Genomic DNA, 23,625 nt, shown 5'->3' on the forward strand with positions numbered 1-23,625 from the left:
GGTCAGGCTCAGTTGCGCTTGTAGCCATTTATGATCAGACTGAAGCGCGCTCGAAACCAGTTCTGATCAGACTCAAGTGCGCTCGAAATAGTCTGGTCAGAGAAAGATTTTACTTATGAACAAATCTCTTAACTTTGCTATAATATATTCATTTCATAAAAACTGATCTTTGCGGTATTGAATTCATCTAAGCAAAAACCAAATATAAAAGTATTGCTTAAGAAAACGAAACCCAACTTTTGAGAGCAAATTTTATTTAGTGTAACGTTTAGTGTATATTTCTGACTCAATGGATGAATTTAGACAGCTTTCCATAAAAACATCGTAGTCTCCAGTTGATCAAAATTTCCTCTGAAGGGGACCGGCCTTTGCTATCAGCTGGACTCCTTTTTTCTGATCAGAGCTATCGGACTTTAGATGAGTCTCTGATCAGAACCAACATCTCTCAGTAAAAAAACAAAAAAATTAAAAAAAAATAAGGCGCTCGAAATGGTCCCTGATCAGACTCAATTGCGTTCGAAAACATTTCTGATCAGTTCCAAGTGCGCTGGAAGAGGTTACGATCAGACCCAATTGCGCTCGAATTTGTCTCTGATCAGACCAAAGTGCGCTCGAAAAGGTTATGATCAGACCCAATTGCGCTCGAAGTCGCCTCTGATCAGACCCAAGTGCGCTCGAATCCGCCAACGATCAGACTTTTCAGACCAAATTGACCTCTGATCAGACCATCTCCACACCATCGACCAGACTGTAGTGCGCTCGAACTTCCGTCCAGACCCTGTAATTTCGGTCTGGGAACACACGGGTGTGCGCTCGACTGGGTCTGATCATAAACCAATTTGGGGATCAGATTTTCAGAATTTGAATCCAAACAAAGCTTATAAGCTTAGATAGTGATTGATCTTCGATGAAATAACTTGTCCCGAAATCAGATATATCGGTGATTCACGAATATAGTTCGCTAGATAAAAAGATTTCGGGGAAATATGGTTTATTCTAAATTTGAAGGGCAAATACAAAGTTTTCAGTGCAACAATAATATCATTTACATCTAGGAACTATTTCGATTTGATTATTTTCAGCTTCTCGTAGTCATCAAATGAAGGGAATTTTGGCTTCTAATTACAGTGATCAAAATACTCATAATAATGCTTGCGTCATAAATGAGCTCTACGCGACCAATAAAAGCTAATCAAGTTCTACACAATCTTGAGATCGGTATAGTCTTAAAAGTAGCTATGAAAGGGAGAATTCAGTCTTATCAGCAGCCAAAAGTCCCGTAGCAACCAACGTCAAAATAAGCAGCAAAACTGTGACAGTCTTTTCAGGGTTTAATATGCGAATTGAGTTAATTTGCACAAGGGCATCAGCAACTTGAAAGCCAACTTGCTGGTTTAAATATCAAAATTTTGCTTTAAAACATTTTCAACAGTTGATTTTGTTAGCTTAAAAGAATTAGATGTTATACAATTTTAGCAAGAAAGAAGTCGCAATATACTAAATGTTTCTAAAAATCAACTATCGAGGAATTTGCCCAGGAGTTTATCTCCTCTCTATATATAGTTTTCTGAGTTCAAAATATTTTTCTTGTATATTTTACTGCACGCATGAACATCAAATTGTAACTATATATACTTCTGAACTTATAAAATCATTGTCAACATTATTAAAGGACTTGTCAGCAAAAAATTGAAGTGGTTATGGAAAATAATTAGAGTCTTTTCATAGAAAATTATAGTATCTTTCATTACAGATATATAATCGGATATGTTAGAAAATTGATTATGTGAAAACACTGCTTACATTAATCGTTTTTTGTTACCTGTGGTTTTTGCGTAGGTTGATTGTTCGGTGCACCACTCAGAGTGATTTGGGTAAATTTTGGGCTTTTTGGGGGCAAAAACTTGATACCCTGGTATTCCGTATACCCTTGGGGGTACTTGCTGCTCGCATTTGGATTAGGAGAACCAGAGCGCTTTTTCATTTCAAACGCGTTCCGCTCTTGGTTGGGTTCTCTATCTGCATTTTTATTTTCTATCAAAGGTTTTGCGTCATCAGTATTTACAACGTCATCGATTGACAATGATACTTCAAGTTTTCCGCCTTTTCCTCCCGTTTGTGAACCACTTTCTCCTTTCGGGTCGATAATTTCTGATTGTTCAGCGTTCGGCTCTTTTAGGTTCAATTTTTGGAGAGTCGATTTTTGCGCTTTGTTGGTCCCTCTAGCGTCCTTAGTCTCATCAATAAACTTGGTCATTTTATCATTATCGTCTTTTGTTCCTTCCGTTACCACAATCGAGTCATTCTCGTGTTGGCTTTTGGGGGTTTGAGATTCAGGGCTGTCATCGGTCTGGTCAACAGAGAAATCTTTCGGGTTTTCCAACTTGCAATCCTTGGCCGATTGATTGGGCAAATCGCTGACCGCTTCCAATTGGCTAGTCTTCCTGCTAATTAACGACATCCTTCGTGAATTGATAGACCGAATAGACGCAATGCTGGGACGGCGAGAACTGATTTCCGAGTGGATTTCAGAATCCAGATGAACGTCTTCGCAGTTCGTGTGATTTTGATCTTTGGACTCGGTTGCATCCTCGTTCAAGGTCGGAATTGGTCTGACCCGGAACTCGTTTGGGTTTTCGGTACTCTGAACGAGAACAAAGGGTTGTTGGAACACATGGTGGGAGTTGTCATAGTATGCTGGCATCATCGTATATCCTACACCACCATTGGCGTCATCCATTTTGAACATCATAGTATTAGTGATCAAATTTGTGTTCACAGTGTTGTTTATATTGCCGTGCATGTATTGTGACGTCACGTTGTGAACTTTTCCGTCAGAAAACGTTGTTTCATAAGTGTTATCGTTGACCTGGGCTTCGGTGCTCTCCGTTTTTGTTGGTCCCGTGTTACTCTCGTCAGTTTTTTCAGCCGACTGCACCTTAACTAATCGTCCTCCCGCTTTTCCGTTTCCAATCAAATCGTTTGAGGAACCCTGGCTTTCAACACTTGAACCGTTTTGAAGGTTGGCTGCAACAACCGATTTGCGACTAGTTTTGAGTGTCGACTTCTTCTTCGTTGCATTGATTGTTCGCCTGCCACTTTCGTTGCGAGAGTTCATAGTGCTTGTATCTTCGCCTATATTTCTGCGAAGGAGTTCAATGACTTCGTATCTGAAAGCTGAAATATCCTGTTTGATTTCGTTCAGATCATCTTCAGTAACTGGCTCGTAATCTTGTGACTTCTTCAAGTTGGCGATGTATCTTTGGGTCAAATTAGTCATTGAATCCTGATATTTTCGCTCAAGTTCTCGCATTTTGGACTGCAATTTGGTAGCTTTTTGTCGCTTTTTCAACTCTTGAAGGTCAGAAACGCAAAGAGTTCGTATTTTGTGAATGAACTTGTACACCGACTTTGGAGATATTATAATGTTAAACGGCGGTGGGACCGTTTTTCCATCCTCAAAGTAGCTCATCCAAAGCCTGGAGCGTGAAAACTTCCATTCATTGTCACTTTTCATCTCGATTTGTTCATACGACAAGTTCATCATAGCAATCAACATGTTCAACAGCACAACAATGGCTATTATGTGGTATACAAGGTACATTACCATTGCCATGGAATCAGTGAACGCGTGATCAGTATTCACAGATATCGCTTTCAGGTCCACGGTTCCCATGACAGTCCAAAAGAGAGAAACCATTGAATGGTATATCGACGAGAATTCATTGTTCGGTTCGTCACAAGTCACACCAACGCATCCTTTATCAGCGTTTCCGGCGTCTGTGTATCTGTACTCCAGAAATAGCAGTTGGTTCATGCCACTTGCAAACGATATCAGCACCAGCAGAAATATGAACAGAAATTTCACGATGTCGATTATCATTCGTCCGAGTGAAATCTGAAGAGGTCCCAGTTGTGAATTTGCAGTGAACAGAAACAAAAGCCGAAGTGTGCTGCTGATGTTTGCGACTGCGAAAAGGCCTTCAGCCACCAGCATGGGATCAGCAGAGGTCATTTCTTCGCGCCCGATCTCCAAGTCCTCCCCAAAGAACACAACCAGTCGGAGCGATATGGTAGCCAGATAAAGCGCGTTCTGGATGAAATCCATAATGTTCCAAAGATCTGAAGAGTACACGATGAATCCGCTGTCGTATATTTCCTTCATTTCGTTCCAGATGAACGCCAAAACGTACGTAACGATTATCCATTCTGGTATATTCGGTGGCCGCGAACGAGTATTGTGAATGTTGGAATCGTTGAAAAAGTCAGTCGATGCTAGGACCAGTAGAACCAGGAACATCACATACGACGCGCTATGATTGATAAATTTTACAAATGGGTTCTTCAGAACGGCAGTTGATTTCATAAACGGGAATAGAATGTACAAAAGTGACGTCAGGGGAAAAGTGAATGATATCAAAAGGGTGAAACCTAACTTGTACGCCATGCTTCCTTGCTTCCACCCGGGGATTCCTTGGTACCACATGTGACTCAACAGCTGTTGACAATTGGGGTGGGATACGAACTGTTTCTGTTTGTACTCTATCGCAAGTTTGAATCGGGATAAGTTCATGTTTTCCTTTTCGCTTTCACCTGTTTCATCCTCCATTTCAAGGATCTCAATCGGATCTGTAGTCCTGTTCAGAATCGTCTTCAGTTCCTGACTACCTCGAGTTTGGTCCAAAAGGTCAACTGCAAACTTACTGCATTGATGGGACAACCGTTGATACTCCTCTTTGAACTCAACTTCCCCGTAACTCAAGTGATGCAATTCCCAGCTGAGCTCAAACGCTGTTAGAAACGGGTCATCACTGCATAGTATCATGAGACAGGGACTGGCTAGAGCCCTGTACGCATTCATTCTAGTCTGGGAATGTCTCAAACTGTCAAACGTTGCACTGTGAACGCATTCGTAGCAACTGCATTTAACCCCGTGGGGCTTCACAATTGTCGCGCCACGTGAAATCAGGGTCTTCAGAATCTCATAGTTGTTCGTATGGGCAGCCAAGATAACAGGTGTAATGTCAGGGGTAAAATTACTTTCCTGTTTTTTCCCTCCGTTCATCAAGGCCATCTGGTCTTTCTTGGACGCTTTCGGAACCCGATAAGTGAGCAGGATCTCCACGGCTTGCGGCACCTCCTCTTCAATTGCAAATAGCAACGCGTCACCCAACTCAACGTTGTAAGACAACAACAGTTCAATAATATCCATATTCTCATTTTCAATAGCTATTATCAAACCTGTGCGGCCCAAAGCATCCACACAGTTGATGTTGATGTTGAAGTATATTGCTGATTCTTCTAGAAAGTTCTGCACACTTGAGAAGTCTCCCTTTTCAACAGATTTGAGGAAATGGCGTTCATCTGGGGATGTGTCGGTGTCTCCCCGCACTATGTGTAAGTGGATGCGGTCCTTGTCCTCGCCAGTCTGGCTGTAGAAGTTGGTAGGCATCTTTGAAAGTGCCCTCTTATAGCCTCAGATATACTCCTTACTCTGAACAAACGTAAAAAGGAGTGATTCCTTAAGGTTCTTCATAAACAGCAACGAAAGTGATTCCATTATTGATTCGATGTGAACTGACAAAGAAAACAACGGTTTATTAACACAAATATTTCAGAAACTTAGACATCACGCAAGAAAAGTAAAAAGATTCACTATCTCTTACAGTGCATCAAACAAATTTATATTGAGTAACTAAAAGTCTTGAGAAAAAAATATGAAAATAAACAGTATTGTTAATATGAATACATTTCTCAAGGAAACATATGGCCTAGTTTTTCAGTTAATCCTCTAAATCATTGTGGCATTGTTAGAATTCGAACACCAATCTACGATAGCTGTCCAAAGTATCGTTCTTTTACAACTTAGCACGCATTTTCCCCAGGAATAACCATTGACTACCGACAAACTAAAATCGGATAAAAAGCCATTTCGTGGGTAATGTCTGCTGAGGGATACACAGATGTCTGATCAGAGGGGGATTAAATCAAAATTTTGAAACAGCCACTGGATTTCCAGATTATAATGAGTAAAAGCATGCTGATGGGCTTAGATCTTGCACAATTTCGATGATAATTTATAGTTCCGAGTCCCAAATAACACAAACAATAAATCATGTTTTAAACAAAGATAGTCGCGCCATTTTAATTACTGTTGTGTAGCAGGATATTTTTGCATAGATAATCAAGCAAAAATCGACTAGACAAATTGTGCTCTGAAACAGGAAGTACCTTACGATTAATAGCATAAAAATCAAAGTAAAACTGTTAAGGGCTCTAAACAGGCGCAACTACTGTGAAAATGGACCAGTACTGGATTCGAACCAGCATCTCTTCCTAAAAAGACTAGAGTGCTAACCATTACACCAACTGGTCTTAAGCTCTCGAAATTGGGCATCTCTTATAACCCATTCTCATGTTCTTTCTTGCTCCTTGATGCTTCTTTTCTCTAGCCAAGTATACGTTGAGCAAGTACAGTTTCTTGTCAAGCTATGTCACGTGTATTTTATGCACTTTTTACATTAGGTTGTTCTCTCTCAACCTTTCAAAAGAAACATTAGGTGAAATACTGAAACGGATTTCACTAATTCGGGTGAAACTCTCAAAAAAATGGAAAAGGGATAGACAAAATATGAAGGTACTTGGCTGCTAACTATATAGGTAATGTTCACGCTGTGCATTCTTTCCAAAATTAAATTTAAAAGCAATAATCAACTCACTACTGTAGCAAATGTTGCTTTGATCTTTTTCAATCAATAACCTAAAAACATACTGTTTTTTGTTAAAAAGCAAAATTATAGAATCTGAATTTTAGGGTGGAGGTTTTACCCTATTCACAATTCCACAATTGTTCCTAAAATCTATCTTAGAGAAAACTACTGGACTGGATAGTAACTTCACAAAACCTGCTACTCTTAACTAGACTGAAGGGTTATACCAGGCCCTCCGTTCAAGTCCTAAAGAAAGTATTTTCAGGCGCTATAGAACTGTAGTCAATTGCTAATAATAATGTTATTAAAATATGTCGGTAATGCCTTTTTATGTTATATGATATTTTAGCTTCTAAGAAATGCTTTACAAAATGAAATAAATTGGTGACTCTAAGATTGAGAATTATACCAGGTCCTCAATTCAGTTTCTAATTAATCGATCAACCAATATACTTAAAATAAATAGTAGATGACGTGAAGAGCTCGTCGGTGTTCACTCCACAACCCAACCAGACGAGTATTAACCAACTTGATAGAACGTTAAGACATTGCCCATCAGGTATTTCAGGTTACTGCAGACCTTTTTAATTGTCTACTTGGTTCACCATTCCATACTACATGGGTTAACTTAACTTGCCAAGTCTTCTACGAGCAGGCAGGCCTACCCTCAGAGTGGCTTCACTATGCGGTCTCCTGGAAGGAGCTTGGCCGATTAATACTCTGAGAAATCAATCGTCTTGATGTTGTCCTGGACTCGGTGCTGTCCTCCAGTCCGTTAACCTAACTTAACCTAATTATTGATTGGTTGATCACTACTTTACTAGTCACCAAACTAATTTAAATCCAATAAATTGAAGCTAGATTGAGTATGATTTCAGATCCTTAGAGATGTATTGTGAAGTTACTAAAGTTGTACAAGTACGCTTTTGATTAACAGAAAACCGAAAGAAACGATTAAGTTTTACCCAGTCCTAATTATTACAAGACTATGGTTCCTTCAAAACAACTAGTTACAGATGCCTATGAGTGCCACGTATCAAAGTGTTTAACAAATATCGACTAGATACCAGTTTAAACTCTACTAATTTATAAGAAAAGGTCCAAAAAGAGAAAGTAGTTGAAAATTTGCTAAGTTAAATTAACGAAAAGTATAATTACCAGGGTATACTAGTTTCAACAATTTTTACAAGTTCAGTACCACGACAGAGATCTGTTAACTCACTCCGAAATTTCGATTATCACGACAATATAACTATTTTCAGACTGATTTTGGTTACACAAGTTGGCTAAAATTGAGCCGTATATATACTGCTAATCTATGTTTGGTTATGATAGTTTAGTCCTATTTTTACCAAATGTTCCGAATTTTTGTGAGAAAAATACTTTTTTGGGAAAAGTTTTCAGAAGGTCATTCATGACTCTGATAACTTAGGCCCCTAAATTGGGTTTCTAATCCAATATTAAGTGGGTGAGAATTTTGGTGTTCAATCCATGATATAATCTTTATCAGAATCAATATTTACTTATTCAACCATTCTCATCATTTTAAATTTCTTTACCATTATTATCTTTGTACAGTTTCAAATTTAGAATTCGCTTTTGTGTTGGGAATAATTCAAGGCCAGTTTTAATTTGGTTCTTTTCCGAAAAAAAGCTTAAGTTTAACTTTCCATTCCTACATCTCACCCATCCGGACTAAACTATTCTCCTGAATAGTACAATAAAGTGAAATTAGAGTATAAGTATATAAAAGCACCATCACCATATTTTGGTACGACAGTTTTTTTTTCTCTTAATCAGCGCTTGTCTCCTCATTTCGCATTCTCTCAACTAAGTTTAATCTCTCCCCAAACTGCATGTCAGTTCCGATATCTCGTTGATCATCGTTGGGCAAATTAGGAATATGTTTCGTAGTGTTCTTGGACTGGTAACACTTCTTCCCTGTCCAGACAGCCAGAAGGAAAAAAGCAAGACACCATAAAGAGAAACCAAGCAGACCAGCCAGCTCTTTAAATGTATGCAGTGTTGACCCATGGCCAAAGGATTTGAAGTTGTTTTCGTCAGAAAGTTGTTGATGGATTTTGTCTACCATCTCACTGACTAATTCAGGCGTGACATCAAGCGTAGGCACATCCTTGAGTGCCGATCTGATCCTATGCAAGATCAAGTTCCGACTCTCTTCTGTAGGCGTGACCGCTGGAAAGCTCGGGATGTCGAAAGCGGTATCCAGTAGTTCGGGAGTTGTGATTGTTGTTATTAGTCCACTGTGTTGAAGACAATATGCTGGATCGGGCAACATGACCAGTCCATTCTGCGGTTGAACCAGTTTTCCATTGCAGGGGGGATGCACTAGGCAACTTTTACAGGCTGGCACACGGTTTGAAAACTTTCTGCCCCCACTGTACGTTATGTTATAAAAAAATTGTTGATCGTCTGCCGCGTTGAGGAGGTACATAGAGTTCCCAAGGTAGATTGCTGTCGGTAAAATTGGCAATTCGGTTACTTCTCGTGTGCAAGTCTTCAAAGCAGCCACCTCGTGACTGTATAGGAGTGAAGTCAAGCAGAGTTGATCTTGCGCGCTCACTAACGCTACTGGCTTAGTGCAAAGTGTAAGCAATTGTGTCCCCCAACAAGACAGATATTCCTCACTCTTCATTTCGGCATAGCTTTCTTCTCGCCTTGATACAATCAAATAGCTCCTTTCTAATTTTAGAGTTGCGGCCGTTGTTGTGTTCTTGATTGGTTGCGGCAGAGGGATTGCTTTGTAGGCATCGTGGATTGGTTCACCACTGTATACTGGCACCTCCATTGTGATTAACAGTCCGTGTGGATTGGAAAAAACATTTCTCACTAAGGGCAGGCTGTAAAGTAAAGTTGAGTGGTCGTCTGGGATTGAACACTTGTTGTCTCCCAGCTTCAGTGTTGTAATTATTTTCCGTAAATCCTCGTAGGGTACTAGTGCGGTTGGCAGTGTTCCTTTGGATAGCACTCCAATGCTTGTAATAAACATGTTTCTCTGTTCCGTCAAAAATATAGTGTTTGTACTTGCAACTCACTGTGCATAGCATTGAGAGTCCACGATACGTTGTTAATTGCACTTTGGGCGCGAAAGGCATACATAAAAACGTCAGACCTTCGATGATCACAGGCTTGGGCTTGTTGTATTTCTTCCATTGTTTTTGAAGCATCTCCAGGTTTGTTTGCAGAATCTCAAAGTTATCCTTTGAATAGTTTAGCACTTTTCGTGTGTCTTCATGAAGCTTCAAACTACTGCTGGCCATGACCTGAATAGACTCTTTTTCTTCGCTGTGCAGGTGAACCATTCTTGATTCCAAATAGTGCAACCGTCCTTCCAGTTGTTCCATCTTTCGCTTGGAGCTTTCAAACAGACCAAAAATTGAGAGTAGCCTGCAGCCTGCTTTTTCCAGTAAGGGTTCCAAAGTTATCGCCGTCGCAGCTCCCATTGCAAACAGCAGTCGTGGTCGTCTCTGTCGCTGAAGAGTGATAGTCTGGTTTACAAACGATGCTACTTCTTTGACAAGCTTTGTCCTTTCTTTCTCTGCTCTTTCGTATTCTGTCTGAATAGATGAGATTATTCCGTCAAAGTGGTGCTGTAATAGTGCGCTTATTTCTGGGTTGTTGCAAAACTGGGAGCTCTTCCATGTTTTTTGTTCCAATTGCTGAAGTTTTGAAGAGAATTTATAAATTGGTCGGAGATCCAGGTTCAACAGCTTTGGAAGTGGGACTGCGATATCCACAGTCAGATATGAGTCAGCCAATGAAACTGGAGTTTGAGTTTGGAAGAGAACATGCGCAGTAGTTCGTGCACTCTCCGCTGTTTGCTGTCGTACCGCAAGTAATAATATAAATATCACAAAGTTGTACATCTAAACACTACTATGGTTAATTACTGCGCTAAACCTAGATAGCATTTTTTCTGTATTAGAAAGAGTGCTACATTCTACAAAAATTCCCCCAAATTCCCTGAAATGTATTCGAGCTAATTAGTTCTTTTCATAATACCGGTGTTACATTAACTTGCAAGATAGTTCTTTTTTTTTTTAATTTGGTGCTATTCAAATATGTTTTACGAATGCCCCCGTCGTTAATAGAAATTTCGGCTCATCTTTTGATCTTTACATTTTTTTAGGCAATGCTATATAGAGAAACTTAATCAAGTTTCTTTTTTTTAAAAGACATATATATATATATATATATATATATATATATATATATATATATATAACATATATTATTTTTTTATTCGTCGTCGATTCCGAATCGTTTTGGGTATTTCACTGCGCGTCTTTCTCGGGTTTTAGCGATGGAGTTTACTGTTTCGTCAGTTTTGGTTCCCAAAAGTTCTCCAAATGTTTTTGGTTTGCACATTTCTCTTTTGGCGCTTGCAGGTGTTGACTGTATTTCACTGAGGTCCCTCAAGACATTTTTTGGCTTGTGTGGTCGTTGGGGCAGTGGTGTAGATTCAATCTCTTTGGCTGGTGTTACAAAAGGAGACTGGTGCTCTTGGGTTGTTGCTTGTTCCGGAGTGTTCGGTTCTGCTCCTATGTTAGTCTTAGTGGGCCTTTTAGTTGAATGTTCTCGCTCTGCAAAGAGATCGTAGAAAAAATCTTCATCTTCGTCCATCCATTTGAAGGGATTCTCTTGTTTGGGTCGTTTTGATATAACTTCTGGAGTGAAAGTTTGATTGTTTACTTCAATGGGAACTTCCTGGTCATTTATATTCTGGCGGCTGGGCCATTTTTCCTGATGTGATGATCTCGTTTCCATTCTGGGTAACTCGTCTTCCTCCTTCACAGGCTTCAATCGATTGTAGTGGACTATCTGCCATTTCTTTGCATTCGCATCCTTTGAAATTTTGTAATTGACCTCTGACGTCTTCTCAATGATGTTGTACAGTCCGTCCCACGGAAGGAAGAATTTTTTTGATTTCGCTTTGTGGGGTGCAAAAAGCCAGACTCTCTCTCCTGGCTTCAATTCCTCTCCAAAAACGTTTTTCTGATACATATCTTTCTGTCTTTCTTGCTTGTAATCAAGTGTCTCTCTAGCATTCATATGTGCTTCTCTGAATTGCTCGTTGAGCCATCTTGCGAATTCGTATTTGGCAATTTCGTGACCAGGTGCTTTCGGGAGTAGCAACTCAATCGGGTATTTGCATTCTTGTCCAAACACAAGGGAGAATGGAGTCTGTGCTGTTGTTTTGTGTACGGTCGTTTTATAGACGAAGTTGAGATAGGGAATCATTTGATCCCAGCTACTTGGATTGTTTGCGCAATATTTGGAAATAACATTCGCAACAACTCTGTTGTGACGTTCTATCATACCATTTCCCTGCGAGTGATATGGAGATGTTCTTGTCTTCTCTATTCCAAAAATTTTGCACACTTCCAGTAACAGTTCGCTGCAGAAGTTTGATCCTTGATCGGTGTGTAGGCAATCAGGTGCTCCAAACGTCAAAACCCATTTCTCCACAATTGCTCTAGCAACATCTTCGGCCGTAGTTCTTTCTAAGGGAACGCAAACCACGTATTTTGTAAAATAGTCCGTCAACACGAGTATGTATTTTGCACCGCTTGTCTTCGCTCGGGTAACAGGACCTAGGATATCTGCTGCCACTTTGCTGAATCGGATCCCAACGTTGATTGTCTGGAGAGGGGCTATTCTTTTCTTTCCAGCGGTACTTCGTGCTTGACACAGGGTGCAGTTCTCACATTTTTGTTCAATGTTTTTTCTCATATTGGGCCACAAAAACCTCTGTCTTGCCCTGTCCAAGGTTTTTTGAAAAGCAAAATGGCCTCCACTGAGTTTTGAATCGTGAAGTTGTTCCAAAACTGTCTCTCTGAGTCCCTGCGGTACTACAAGTTGTTTTTGTGTTGTATTGCTTCCTTCTACATGCCACTTCCTGTACAGCACGCCATCAGTCAGTTCCATCTGGTCCCAAAGGCCCCACATCGCTACTGCATCTTCTCCTTGTGCTATTGCGTTTGCCTTCTTGATTTTTAAGTCTCTCAGCGGATTTTGGTCTGGATGTTTCTCAGCGTTTGCCCATTGCAAGATGAGACGTAAGCAGGGATCGTTTCTTTGAGCCAGTCTAAGTGAGTTTACGTCTTCTTGAAATTGGATACTCATTGGTTCGTTCGTGTCCTCTGCTGTAACTAAGTTAATTCTTCCGAGGGCGTCTTCCAAAGAGTTAGCTGATGGGCAACTTCCAAACATATCCAGTCTCTCAGCTTCAGTTAGCTCAGGTGTGATGCTGCACTGTCTTGACAGTCCATCTGCATTCCCGTGCTTGTCTCCTGGTCTATGTACTACTTGAAAATCAAACTCTTGCGGTCTTTGTAGCATCCTGAATATCATCCCGTCATTGTCTAAATAACCACTGTAGCGATGCATGATCTGTTCTGAGCACAAATTGAGTTCCCCAAATGTAAGGCTTGAACCATTTCATCGCCTGAATGACTGCCAATGCTTCTCTTTTTGTTGTTGAGTAACGACATTCTGCTGGGGTCAAAACTCTGCTTGTGAAAGCCACTGGGTATTCTACTCCATCGACAATATTCAAGAGTACTGCCCCAAGACTGTTGTCACTTGCATCCGTGTCCACAATAAAAGGAGAGTTGTAGTCCGGATGCTTGAGTACTGAGCTATCAATCAAAGCCGCTTTCAGTTTTTCGAAAGCATTATGGCATTCAGGGTTCAAAGTGAAACGGCTGTTCTTTTTTGTTATCTGGTGAAGAGGTTTCGCTATCCCAGCGAAGTCTTTGATGAACCGTCTGTAGTAACTGCAAAATCCAATAAAAGACCTCACTTCGGTAACGTTTTCTGGTCGTTTCCAGTCCCGTACTGCAACGAGTTTGTTTTCATCTGGTGCAATTCCCTCTGGGCTCAGTTTGTATCCCAGATAGGTTACGGACTCTTGAAAGAGGCGGCATTTCTTGGGTTTGAGTTTAAGATTGGCCTGGCGAAGAGCGTGGAAAACGAGGCGCATGTGTTTTTCTTGTTCCTCCACATTCCTACTAAACACCAGAACGTCAACCAAGAAGATGAGGACGAACGAGAAGAGATATTCATTGAGGATGCTTGTCATAAGTCGCTGGAAGGTTCCCGGTGCATTGCAAAGTCCAAATGGAAGTCTGAGGTACTCATAGTGTCCACCATCGGGAGTGACGAACGCAGTTTTTGGAATAGCACTCTCAGCTAATGGGACCTGCCAATATCCAGAGGCTAGGTCGAGGCTTGAGAAAATCGTTGCTCCGTGAAGATGATCCAGTATCTGGTCAATTCGCGGAAGGGGAAAAGCGTCTTTCTTTGTTACTTCGTTTAGTCGTCTGAAGTCTGTGCACATTCGATTGCTCCCATCCTTTTTGGTAACGAGAACGATTGGTGCACTGTACGGGCTGTTTGATGGTCGGATAATGTTTTCTGCCAACATGTCCTCAATCTCCTTCTTAACCACAGTGATCTTTCCAGGTGCAAGTCTATGGGGTGCAAGCTTGATGGGCAGCGTATCACCTGTGTCAATTTCATGCTGAACCAAGTGTGTCTGTCCAAGTTCGTTGTCGTTCATTACAAACACATCTCTGAACTCTCGTAGCAGTGTTCTTCTATCGTCAGTTTGTTGGTTCCTGTCTGGAATTGCTAAAGAACAAATCTGTTCCAACTCTTCATCGCATGATAGGTTTAGGTTTGTTTCTGCAGTTGCCCTGTCCTGTGTTTCTTCCATTGTTTCAATTTGATCAAGACCAGATTCTACTTCCGTCTCACAAAGATGTACGTGCCTGGGGACTTCAGGTTTATAGGCAAATTGCAAATTTACAACACTGCTTTCTTTCTCCATCATGAGCTGCTTAGAATGGAAGTCGATTGATACTTTATTCTCCTCCATCACCTGGGTTCCAAGTATCAAAGGCACGTCTGTGTTTGGGGTCACCAGGAGATCGGCTTTTACTTTTACCCCGGTGTCGAACGTTATTTCGCCAGTAAAAACGCCAAGTATTTCGAAAGGATCATTGGTGGCCGAAAGAACTTGTTCTCGGAAAGGTCTGAGTTTGGAACGCTGTTCGTACTGTGAGTAAGCTTTTTCTGATAGAATGTTCACATTGCTCCCATTATCCACTAACGCTTTGTGTTTATGTCCGTCAAGATCAACAATCACGTAGACTGTAGGTCCAAAGACTGCTTCGGCTTGAACTTTGTTGATACTGCTCACTTGTTCTGGGTTCGCTCTCTGTAAAATGCTTTTTACGATTGGTTGTCTATCGGTGTCCAAGTTTGCGGTTATACCCGGTTGTATTGTTCCTTTCTGTGGGCACTGATTGGACAAGTGCCCAAACTCGTTGCAATTATAGCACTGCATCGCAGACGTTCTGGGTCGAAAGCCTTCCGGTCTTCCCGGACTTCTACTCTGAAATCTGGGTTGACTTGATTCGGATAGAAACCTTGTTTGGGTCTCAAGAATCTTCTCCATGATCTGTGTATGTCGCTCTTGCTGCTCTAGCATCTTATTGAAGCTTCTGGTCTAAAACTCGATCATTTGATTGAAACCCGATGACAGACTGGTGTTGAGTGCTCTAAAGTCAGCTGCTACTGACTCATCATTATCTTGTTCACCCTTTGTCCATCTCACATGTCCGTTTCTTCGTCCTCGCAGTCGACTGGATTCCGCTTTACTGATGGCGTCTAGAGCAATGGCCCGTTGTGTAGCTGCATTGAAGCTTCCCGTTTCTTCCTTCAGGAGTGTGTATCTGATTTCGCTGTCCAACAGTCCGTCTACAAAAGCATCTTTGTTAGCTTCCTGTCGTCCCGCAACATCAAGATGAGCATTGGCTGCCTCTCCTAACTTACGAACTCGCCTTGAGAACTCTTGGATTGACTCTGATTCCAATTGTTGAAGATTTTTGAATTCGGTGCGGGCACTCCTTGCGTTGGGAAAGTCGCCGATTCTGATGTTAAGAGCGTTCAGAACTCTCGCTATGGTCGGGGCTGGTTGTCCTTGCACTTGTTCAAAGTAATGATTGGGGAGATTGTAATACTCATCTAACGCATAACTGTTCAAACACGTGGGCAGGACCTCGCGTTGTCTCTGGTCATCCCAATTATTGGCATTTGACATGGATTCGAAGTGTCGAACCCATCTTTCGAAACTCTCGAAGTCACGGCTGGGGTATCGGAGGAATGCGAGAAGGGGTGGTGCTACGACTATTTGCTGCTGATTGTTCGCCTGGTTCTGTTGTTGCTGTTGCTGGTTGTTTGGTGCGTTGTTCATTTTTGGAAATTGAAGTAATTTTCGATGCAAAACCAAATGACACAAAAAAAATATATTGATGAGTTTTACCTTTGGAACGTATTCCAAAGATCTAATTCATCGGTTCTCTAAAATTCTAAATTTTTGTTTTTTTTATAATGCAAAACCGCCTTCTAATCAGAAGGATCCCTCTGTGGTCGCCAATATAGAATCTGAATATTTAGGGTGGAGGTTTTACCCTATTCACAATTCCACAATTGTTCCTAGAATCTATCTTAGAGAAAACTACTGGACTGGATAGTAACTTCACAAAACCTACTACTCTTAACTAGACTGAACGGTTATACCAGGCCCTCCTGTCAAGTCCTAAAGAAAGTATTTTCAGGCGCTATAGAACTGTAGTCAATTGCTAATAATAATGTTATTAAAATATGTTGGTAATGCCTTTTTATGTTATATGATATTTTAGCTTCTAAGAAATGCTTTACAAAATGAAATAAATTGGTGACTCTAAGATTGAGAATTATACCAGGTCCTCAATTCCGTTTCTAATTAATCGATCAACCAATATACTTAAAACAAATAGTAGATGACGTGAAGAGCTCGTCGGTGTTCACTCCACAACCCAACCAGACGAGTATTAACCAACTTGATAGAACGTTAAGACATTGCCCATCAGGTACTTCAGGTTACTGCAGACCTTTTTTATTGTCTACTTGGTTCACCATTCCATACTACATGGGTTAACTTAACTTGCCAAGTCTTCTACGAGCAGGCAGGCCTACCCTCAGAGTAGCTTCACTATGCGGTCTCCTGGAAGGAGCTTGGCCGATTAATACTCTGAGAAATCAATCGTCTTGATGTTGTCCTGGACTCGGTGCTGTCCTCCAGTCCGTTAACCTAACTTAACCTAATTATTGATTGGTTGATCACTACTTTACTAGTCACCAAACTAATTTAAATCCAATAAATTGAAGCTAGATTGAGTATGATTTCAGATCCTTAGAGATGTATTGTGAAGTTACTAAAGTTGTACAAGTACGCTTTTGATTAACAGAAAACCGAAAGAAACGATTAAGTTTTACCCAGTCCTAATTATTACAAGACTATGGTTCCTTCAAAACAACTAGTTACAGATGCCTATGAGTGCCACGTATCAAAGTGTTTAACAAATATCGACTAGATACCAGTTTAAACTCTACTAATTTATAAGAAAATGTCCAAAAAGAGAAAGTAGTTGAAAATTTGCTAAGTTAAATTAACGAAAAGTATAATTACCAGGGTATACTAGTTTCAACAATTTTTACAAGTTCAGTACCACGACAGAGATCTGTTAACTCACTCCGAAATTTCGATTATCACGACAATATAACTATTTTCAGACTGATTTTGGTTACAAAAATTGGCTAAAATTGAGCCGTATATATACTGCTAATCTATGTTTGGTTGTGATAGTTTAGTCCTATTTTTACCAAATGTTCCGAATCTTTGTGAGAAAAATACCTTTTTGGGAAAAGTTTTCAGAAGGTCATTCATGACTTTGATAACTTAGGCCCCTAATTTGGGTTTCTAATCCAATATTACGTGGGTGAGAATTTTGGTGTTCAATCCATGATATAATCTTTATCAGAATCAATATTTACTTATTCAACCATTCTCATCAGTTTAAATTTCTTTACCATTATTATCTTTGTACAGTTTCAAATTTAGAATTCGCTTTTGTGTTGGGAATAATTCAAGGTCAGTATTAATTTGGTTCTTTTCCGAAAAAAAGCTTAAGTTTAACTTTCCATTCCTACAGAAATGTTTACCAGGCAAAGTTCTTATAAAAAGTCATTTTTTGCCTTTGACAAAACTCTGCAATTAACTAGATCTCATAAAAGAAAAAATTAAAACAAAATGGTGAAAATATTAATCAGCATAGTGTACCAACCTTTTGTCGAGATAAAATTGTTGTTGCGGTCAATTCTTTGAAATTTCCCGTCCTTGCAATTGTTATTTTAGTTTTACTCTTTAATTATTTTCTTTTTTATTAGCACTTCCAATGTTTCCATAATCGGTATAGGTTATTCATTTTTCTCCGGCTTGCAAATTGGTTTGTTCTTTATTACGGTTTTTTTTAATAATAAATGGACGTCAAATCAACAGTAAACTTTCAATCTTTTACAGATTTTAACCAGCACTCAGTCAGATAGATAGCAATTGTTTAGTTTTTTATTTTAAGCCCAAAAAAGGACAAATTTGAAACACGAGGGTTAAAATTATTGGTTTTTGACACACAATGGGTCTCTTAATTGGCGTAGTTTGTCACTTTCATAAGATATCTCAAAATAATTCTGTTTTTTTAATTTGCGTAATGTTCGGAAAAACACAAAATTACGGGCATTTTTAAATCATTTCATTGTACCGGCTAAAGTTTCTCTCGATCTTGAACGTTTGTTTGCTTAATCAGAAAAAAGGAGTCACAATTGGTCTACAATTTCCTTAATTTTTACTGTGATACCTCTGTTTTCTAGAAGCTCTGTTTCAATAGATATTCAAAATTTCAATTAGATTTTACGGCAGATATTCAATTTATCAACAAAAGCGTGATCCTACAAACTTTGTAAGCTGAAATAGTTTGAGGTGACAGTTTCTCATAAACATAAGAAAACATTGCAGCCTACTTTTAGACAGTCAAAAATTGTTTTCAGTTTAGCCTATTGTCAGGCTCAGTTCCTAAAAAACGGTCCGTATGCCCTGACGAAAGTTAGCCATGAGCAGACAGTTTAGACAAGCAATATGCTCAAATATGCGTGAATTACTGCAAAATTTGGCAAATGGGAAAACGCGTTCGCGTTTTGATTCTGTGAGAATACACAATCGTTTGCAACTATCATTCCTATCATTCGAAAACTGCAATAATCAAGCTGTTTTCAAATTAGTGCGATGAAAAGAATGGCCGTGTATTAAACGACAGAGACAATACCGTACCCAAGACAAATTTCAAATCATATTTCTACCAACTCAACCTGGGTTCAAGTGGATCAGTTTTCGATCACAATTTAGGCCAGGGACAATTATTCTTCAAAAGATCCCTTACAACTCCGCTCCCCGGGTCAAGGTTTTTGGGTGAATTTTTGTAAGAAATGCGGTGATTGCGGTGAAGAAATATATTTCACTGCATTTCACCGCATTTCTTATAAAAATTCACCGCATCGACTTTTGTGGCAAATTATTGACAGAATTGCGGTGAAAAAAAATAATTCGCCGCATTTCACCGCATTTCTTACAAAAATTCACCGCGAAATTCACCGCATTTTTTTAAAAAAATTGTTTTCCAACCTTTACTAAATCTGATTTATTTTAATTCTCAAGAAATATCATGGACGTTGTTGAAAGTTGGCGCAGTTGAATAGGAAGTTGAAGGCATGCAGGAGTTAAGCGGTTCGAACCCCTGTAAGGAAGTTTCTTCTTAAGAATACTGAGAAAACTGAACAAAAATAAATTTCATCGCGATTCACGGCAAAAAAGATGTAAGAAATACGCGGTGAAAGTTATTTTTTCACCTCATTTCTTACGAAAATTCACCCGGGTCTTACACCATTTTGCTCGGAGGTCATTTCACTGCAGTCAGTGCTGAATGATCTGGTCATAAATCGATTGTGGATCTAAATCGGAAGGGAATTTTGAGGGCACTTTTGTCTGCTAAGAAATGGGTAGAGTTAAATCCCAGTGTGCCGCTATTAAATTGAGGTCACTTCCAGTATGATTATGGTGGGTCAAGTTCTAGTGCGTCGCGAAAAAATTGATCTAAAATGAACTCCAGGTATTAACTGAAGTCAAACTTAAATCTGTTCATAGGCAATACTTTTTCACTTACTCGAGCTGGTGCAAGTTGAGGCCTAAACCTGTGCTATGATGAAAAATTGAATCGAAAAATTGAATGTCATACGTTTCGAGATTTTAGAGGTATTTTGGAACATTATACCATTCTACGCCTCTTACAGAACCACATCAGCCCTTCTGTTGGTCTCCTACTGTTTTTTTTTCTGTAATGTGTCGATACAACTGTTCGATAGAGAAAGCAAGCTTTCTGAAATTTTTTCAACTGTTGACTGAAACAATTTCCGAAATTGTTTTTACAGAAAATGTAAAAGCTACAGAAATTTAGCAACGTGCCCAGTCTAACAGATGCGTTTTTTTTTGCAAAATGGTCATTTCGTTTTCGGTTTACTAGAAAGTTTGCGTGGACAATTCAGAGTGCTGACAATTTGACAGGTTATATAGAATTGTTCCCGTTAAATTAATTGGACAGATAATGATGAATTGTCGAGACGTACATGTTTTTAACTAGTTAATCGAATAGGTAAAATTGAAAAGTTGAAGACAAAATGATATGATTGAGAAAAATTACTTGCAGTGACGGAGCTTAGAGTGGCCAAATAAAAGTTACCCAAAAAAGTTAACTCGGAACTTACCCAACTTGTCAGAAAACTTTTTGCGCTCAATGGGACAGTTTGTTTCACAATGCAACAAAAGCTAAATAAATTTGAATGGAGCTTAATTAAGATTAGTTTGTATATAAAGGATAGAGCGAATGGTATCAGTGTCAAAAATAAGAGCTATTGTATTTTTTCTTACCTTTTTCACATAGTTGTTGGTTGACAGAGAAACTCAAAAGGGCAGCACAATGGATGTGAAATGATATTCAAATATTTTCAAGTAGGGTAGAATAATTTCCCCACTTTATAATAGCTAGGTAAGTGGGCAAAATTATCAACTAATTACAAAAATATCCTGGTGCAATTATGAAAATGGGAACCGCATTTTCCCCAAATTGTAGATCATTATGTGAGATGGGGAAATCCTTTGTAATTTTAATCAGTTTTTCTCTCCGTTTCCTAAGTAACAAAAACCAACGAAAAAGAATTCACAGTCTTTCAGTCTTTGCCTTTATTGAGCTGAAGTGGGGATAAAATTATATGAAGCTTTTTCAATCGTGACGATTCAAAATTAACCAATCAGAATTGAGATTGAAATTTATCACAAAGCAGGCAGGAGAAACCGAAGACTTCTTTCCTTCGTTTCCTGTCCTGTTGATCTTAAAAGGAAGAGCGCAAGCAGCCGATAGCCCAGTTAGCACAAAATGACAAACAACCACATTTACCGGTTAGAACAGTTGCAAACAACCATCAGTTGCATTTTTGATCAGGTTTTACTGTCTGAAGAAAATGAATCTAATTATTGTGAAAGTCGTTTGCAGCGATGAACCTTAAAAGCCCAAGAATAATTATGAATTTCAGCATCAAATTTTTAGGCAGGTATCATTTCAAAAAGGTCTTGTAAATATATAATAAATAAAGATTAAAAACGTTAAAGTATCAGGCGCGCATTTTGAGCAAACTAATTAATTAATGTTGATCAGATCGCCAAGAAGACATTCTAGAACATAAATTGCTTTTGAAAACGTATAATAGACTAAAATTAAAACGGCAGCTAAGCCTTCAGCTTTTTCTGAGTAAAGAAATTTCGTCTGCTTGGAATTTGTTACTGGCCAATTTTGTTTCTTTTAATCACCCAACGCTTTCGTTTTTTGTGCAGTTTCAAGTCTAAAACCCTGCCTCCCACAGGGATTATAAAACCCGTACATTTTAGCCCCCTTATCGAGAAAATGAAGTCTTGTTATCTTTTCCTGAATTTTAAATCCTCCCTCAAAAACGTTCACAATTCTATTTCCACTCATATATGTACCTATACATACGGGAAGAAAAAACGCGGTTTACTTTTTGTGTATTTTCTGACCATTTCCTGTTTTCGTCATTTTATATGTTGTATTTGAGTCTTCTCTAGTTTAATATGCTAACGCAAAACAGAGAAACTGGTCACCAAAATAATCCTTTAAGAGCCATTGGTCTTTTCTTTTGAAAATAGAATGTTTGTTTGTTTTCTTTTCAATCTTCTAGTTCCTCCCCTAACCATATATTGCTAAATGATGTTACTGAAAAATTGCGTATTTCACGCATAAATTTCTATTCTTTTAAATTTTTCACAATTGAGCGCCGTTGTTGATTGTGCGAAGCGTTTGAACAAACGACCAATCAATAACGTTAACAAAACAGTTTTTCCTACAAAAGAAGTCTGAGAAATGAATTTGTTCACTTGGTCAAACAAAGTTGAATGTGATACAAAAAGGCTTTAAGGTCAACTTAATGCTTCAACGCATTCAAAGCCCTTTAAGTCGATAATGGCTAGAGTCAACAAATTGTTTCATGAGACGTTAACTTCATCTGCAGGTGAAATAAAAGGACTATTCTTGCATGATGATTATGTTTCATGTCAGAACAATGTCTGTGTAATTACTTCAGTCGATTGAGACAAATTGATCCATTACCCTTGAAAAAGGATTGCAAAAGATTTGAAATCAATTTTCAATTGTTATGAGACTCAAAGGTTAGAAGGATTTGTTGTTTTCTCCCTCAAGTAAAAATCTCGTCAATTATTATAATAGATATTTCAAGAAGGCCCCAAACATGCCCAGACAACGGGTTAATAACGGTTATGTAAATTCCCATAATGAATTGTGCTAGCTTGTCTGGCAGTAGCTTCTTTCCTTCTTCTTAGGGTTTGACTTAAGTTTGTTCTGGAGTTACGGCTAGTTTTTTGGTGAGTTTGGTGCTGTGGTCTGCTGGCACAGTTCTTCCCCACCTCCTTGCTCGTTTCCCGCCCGTTCTTTCCCGACCGACCCGTTACCGTTTCGTTAAGCGTTTCGCGCTCGACTTCCCGTTCGCTCCTCTCCCATTCTGTCGCACACTGCTTGCTCGACTTCTCGTCCGTCCCGTTTCCGTTGCGTTGCGAGTTGCTCGCTCGAAATCCCAGCAGTGACGTTTCCATTGTTTCGCCCGTTGCTCACTTGACTTCCAGATCGTTACGTTTCCGTTGCGTCGCACGTTGCTCGCTTGACTTCCCGTTTTTCTTTCTTCAACCGCCGCGTTGAGCAAATACCGTTTATTGCTCCTGCGCTTTTTTTTCGGGCAGTTCGTGAGCTCGACGATTTTCATGCTCTTCGGGCGTTTTGTTTTTCAGACTGTCTAGAGAGTGCTGTGTTTGGTTGTCTTTTGCGTTGGGTTTGCACTTTGTGAATTCGATGTCTGGTGTGTGTGTGTGTGTGTGTGTGTGTGTGTGTGTGTGTGTGTGTAAGAGACAACTGTGAGCAGAGGTAATTTTTCTGACTTGTCGAATTAATAACATCATGATGTCCAAAAGTCTTGACCCAAAACACATAAAGTTGTAGGCTGCTAGATCAAAGCGTGAAGTTGAGCTGCACGCAATACATGAAGGTATCCTTTTTTGTATAAAAAGTCAAAGTAGGCGATTTAAAGTTGAAAACCTAGTAACAAAATGCAACGAAGCTTTTATGACTGTTGTTGAAAAAAATGAGGATTTTTTTGCGTTTGCTTGAAAAAGGGAGGATCCAAGCGCTCTTTTTCTTTCATTAGAGTCTTACGTGCAGTCAATGACAACTAAGAACGAAAACCCGAAATAACATCAATGCTGCTGACGATAGTTTGATTCATTTTCAGGATTCGAGGGCTTTCATTTGTGCTAGAGTTTCTTCAATGATGGTCTCGTCAAAAACACCTAGATAGCGTGAGCACGATTACTTAATTGCAA

General features: G+C 39.4%; 1 protein-coding gene across 1 annotated transcript; it reads right to left on the reverse strand.

Moving 5' to 3' along the window:
- Positions 1 to 1,505: 1,505 nt before the first annotated feature.
- Positions 1,506 to 20,910, reverse strand: LOC142336020 (short transient receptor potential channel 4-like). Its single transcript, XM_075384495.1, has 2 exons — positions 20,596 to 20,910; positions 1,506 to 5,494 (listed from the first exon to the last, which is right to left on the reverse strand). The coding sequence occupies exon 2, from the start codon at positions 5,450 to 5,452 to the stop codon at positions 1,805 to 1,807; it is 3,648 nt and encodes a 1,215-aa protein (XP_075240610.1). The 5' UTR covers positions 5,453 to 5,494; positions 20,596 to 20,910; the 3' UTR covers positions 1,506 to 1,804.
- Positions 20,911 to 23,625: the final 2,715 nt, after the last annotated feature.

The sequence above is a fragment of the Convolutriloba macropyga genome, chromosome 3 (assembly GCF_964194025.1).
Source record: "Convolutriloba macropyga chromosome 3, txConMacr16.3, whole genome shotgun sequence".
NCBI classification, from domain to species: domain Eukaryota; kingdom Metazoa; phylum Xenacoelomorpha; order Acoela; family Convolutidae; genus Convolutriloba; species Convolutriloba macropyga.

Excerpts from the sequence above, each read along its gene's own strand:
- LOC142336020 (XM_075384495.1), bottom strand. The coding sequence starts at position 5,452 with ATGCCTACCAACTTCTACAGCCAGACTGGCGAGGACAAGGACCGCATC.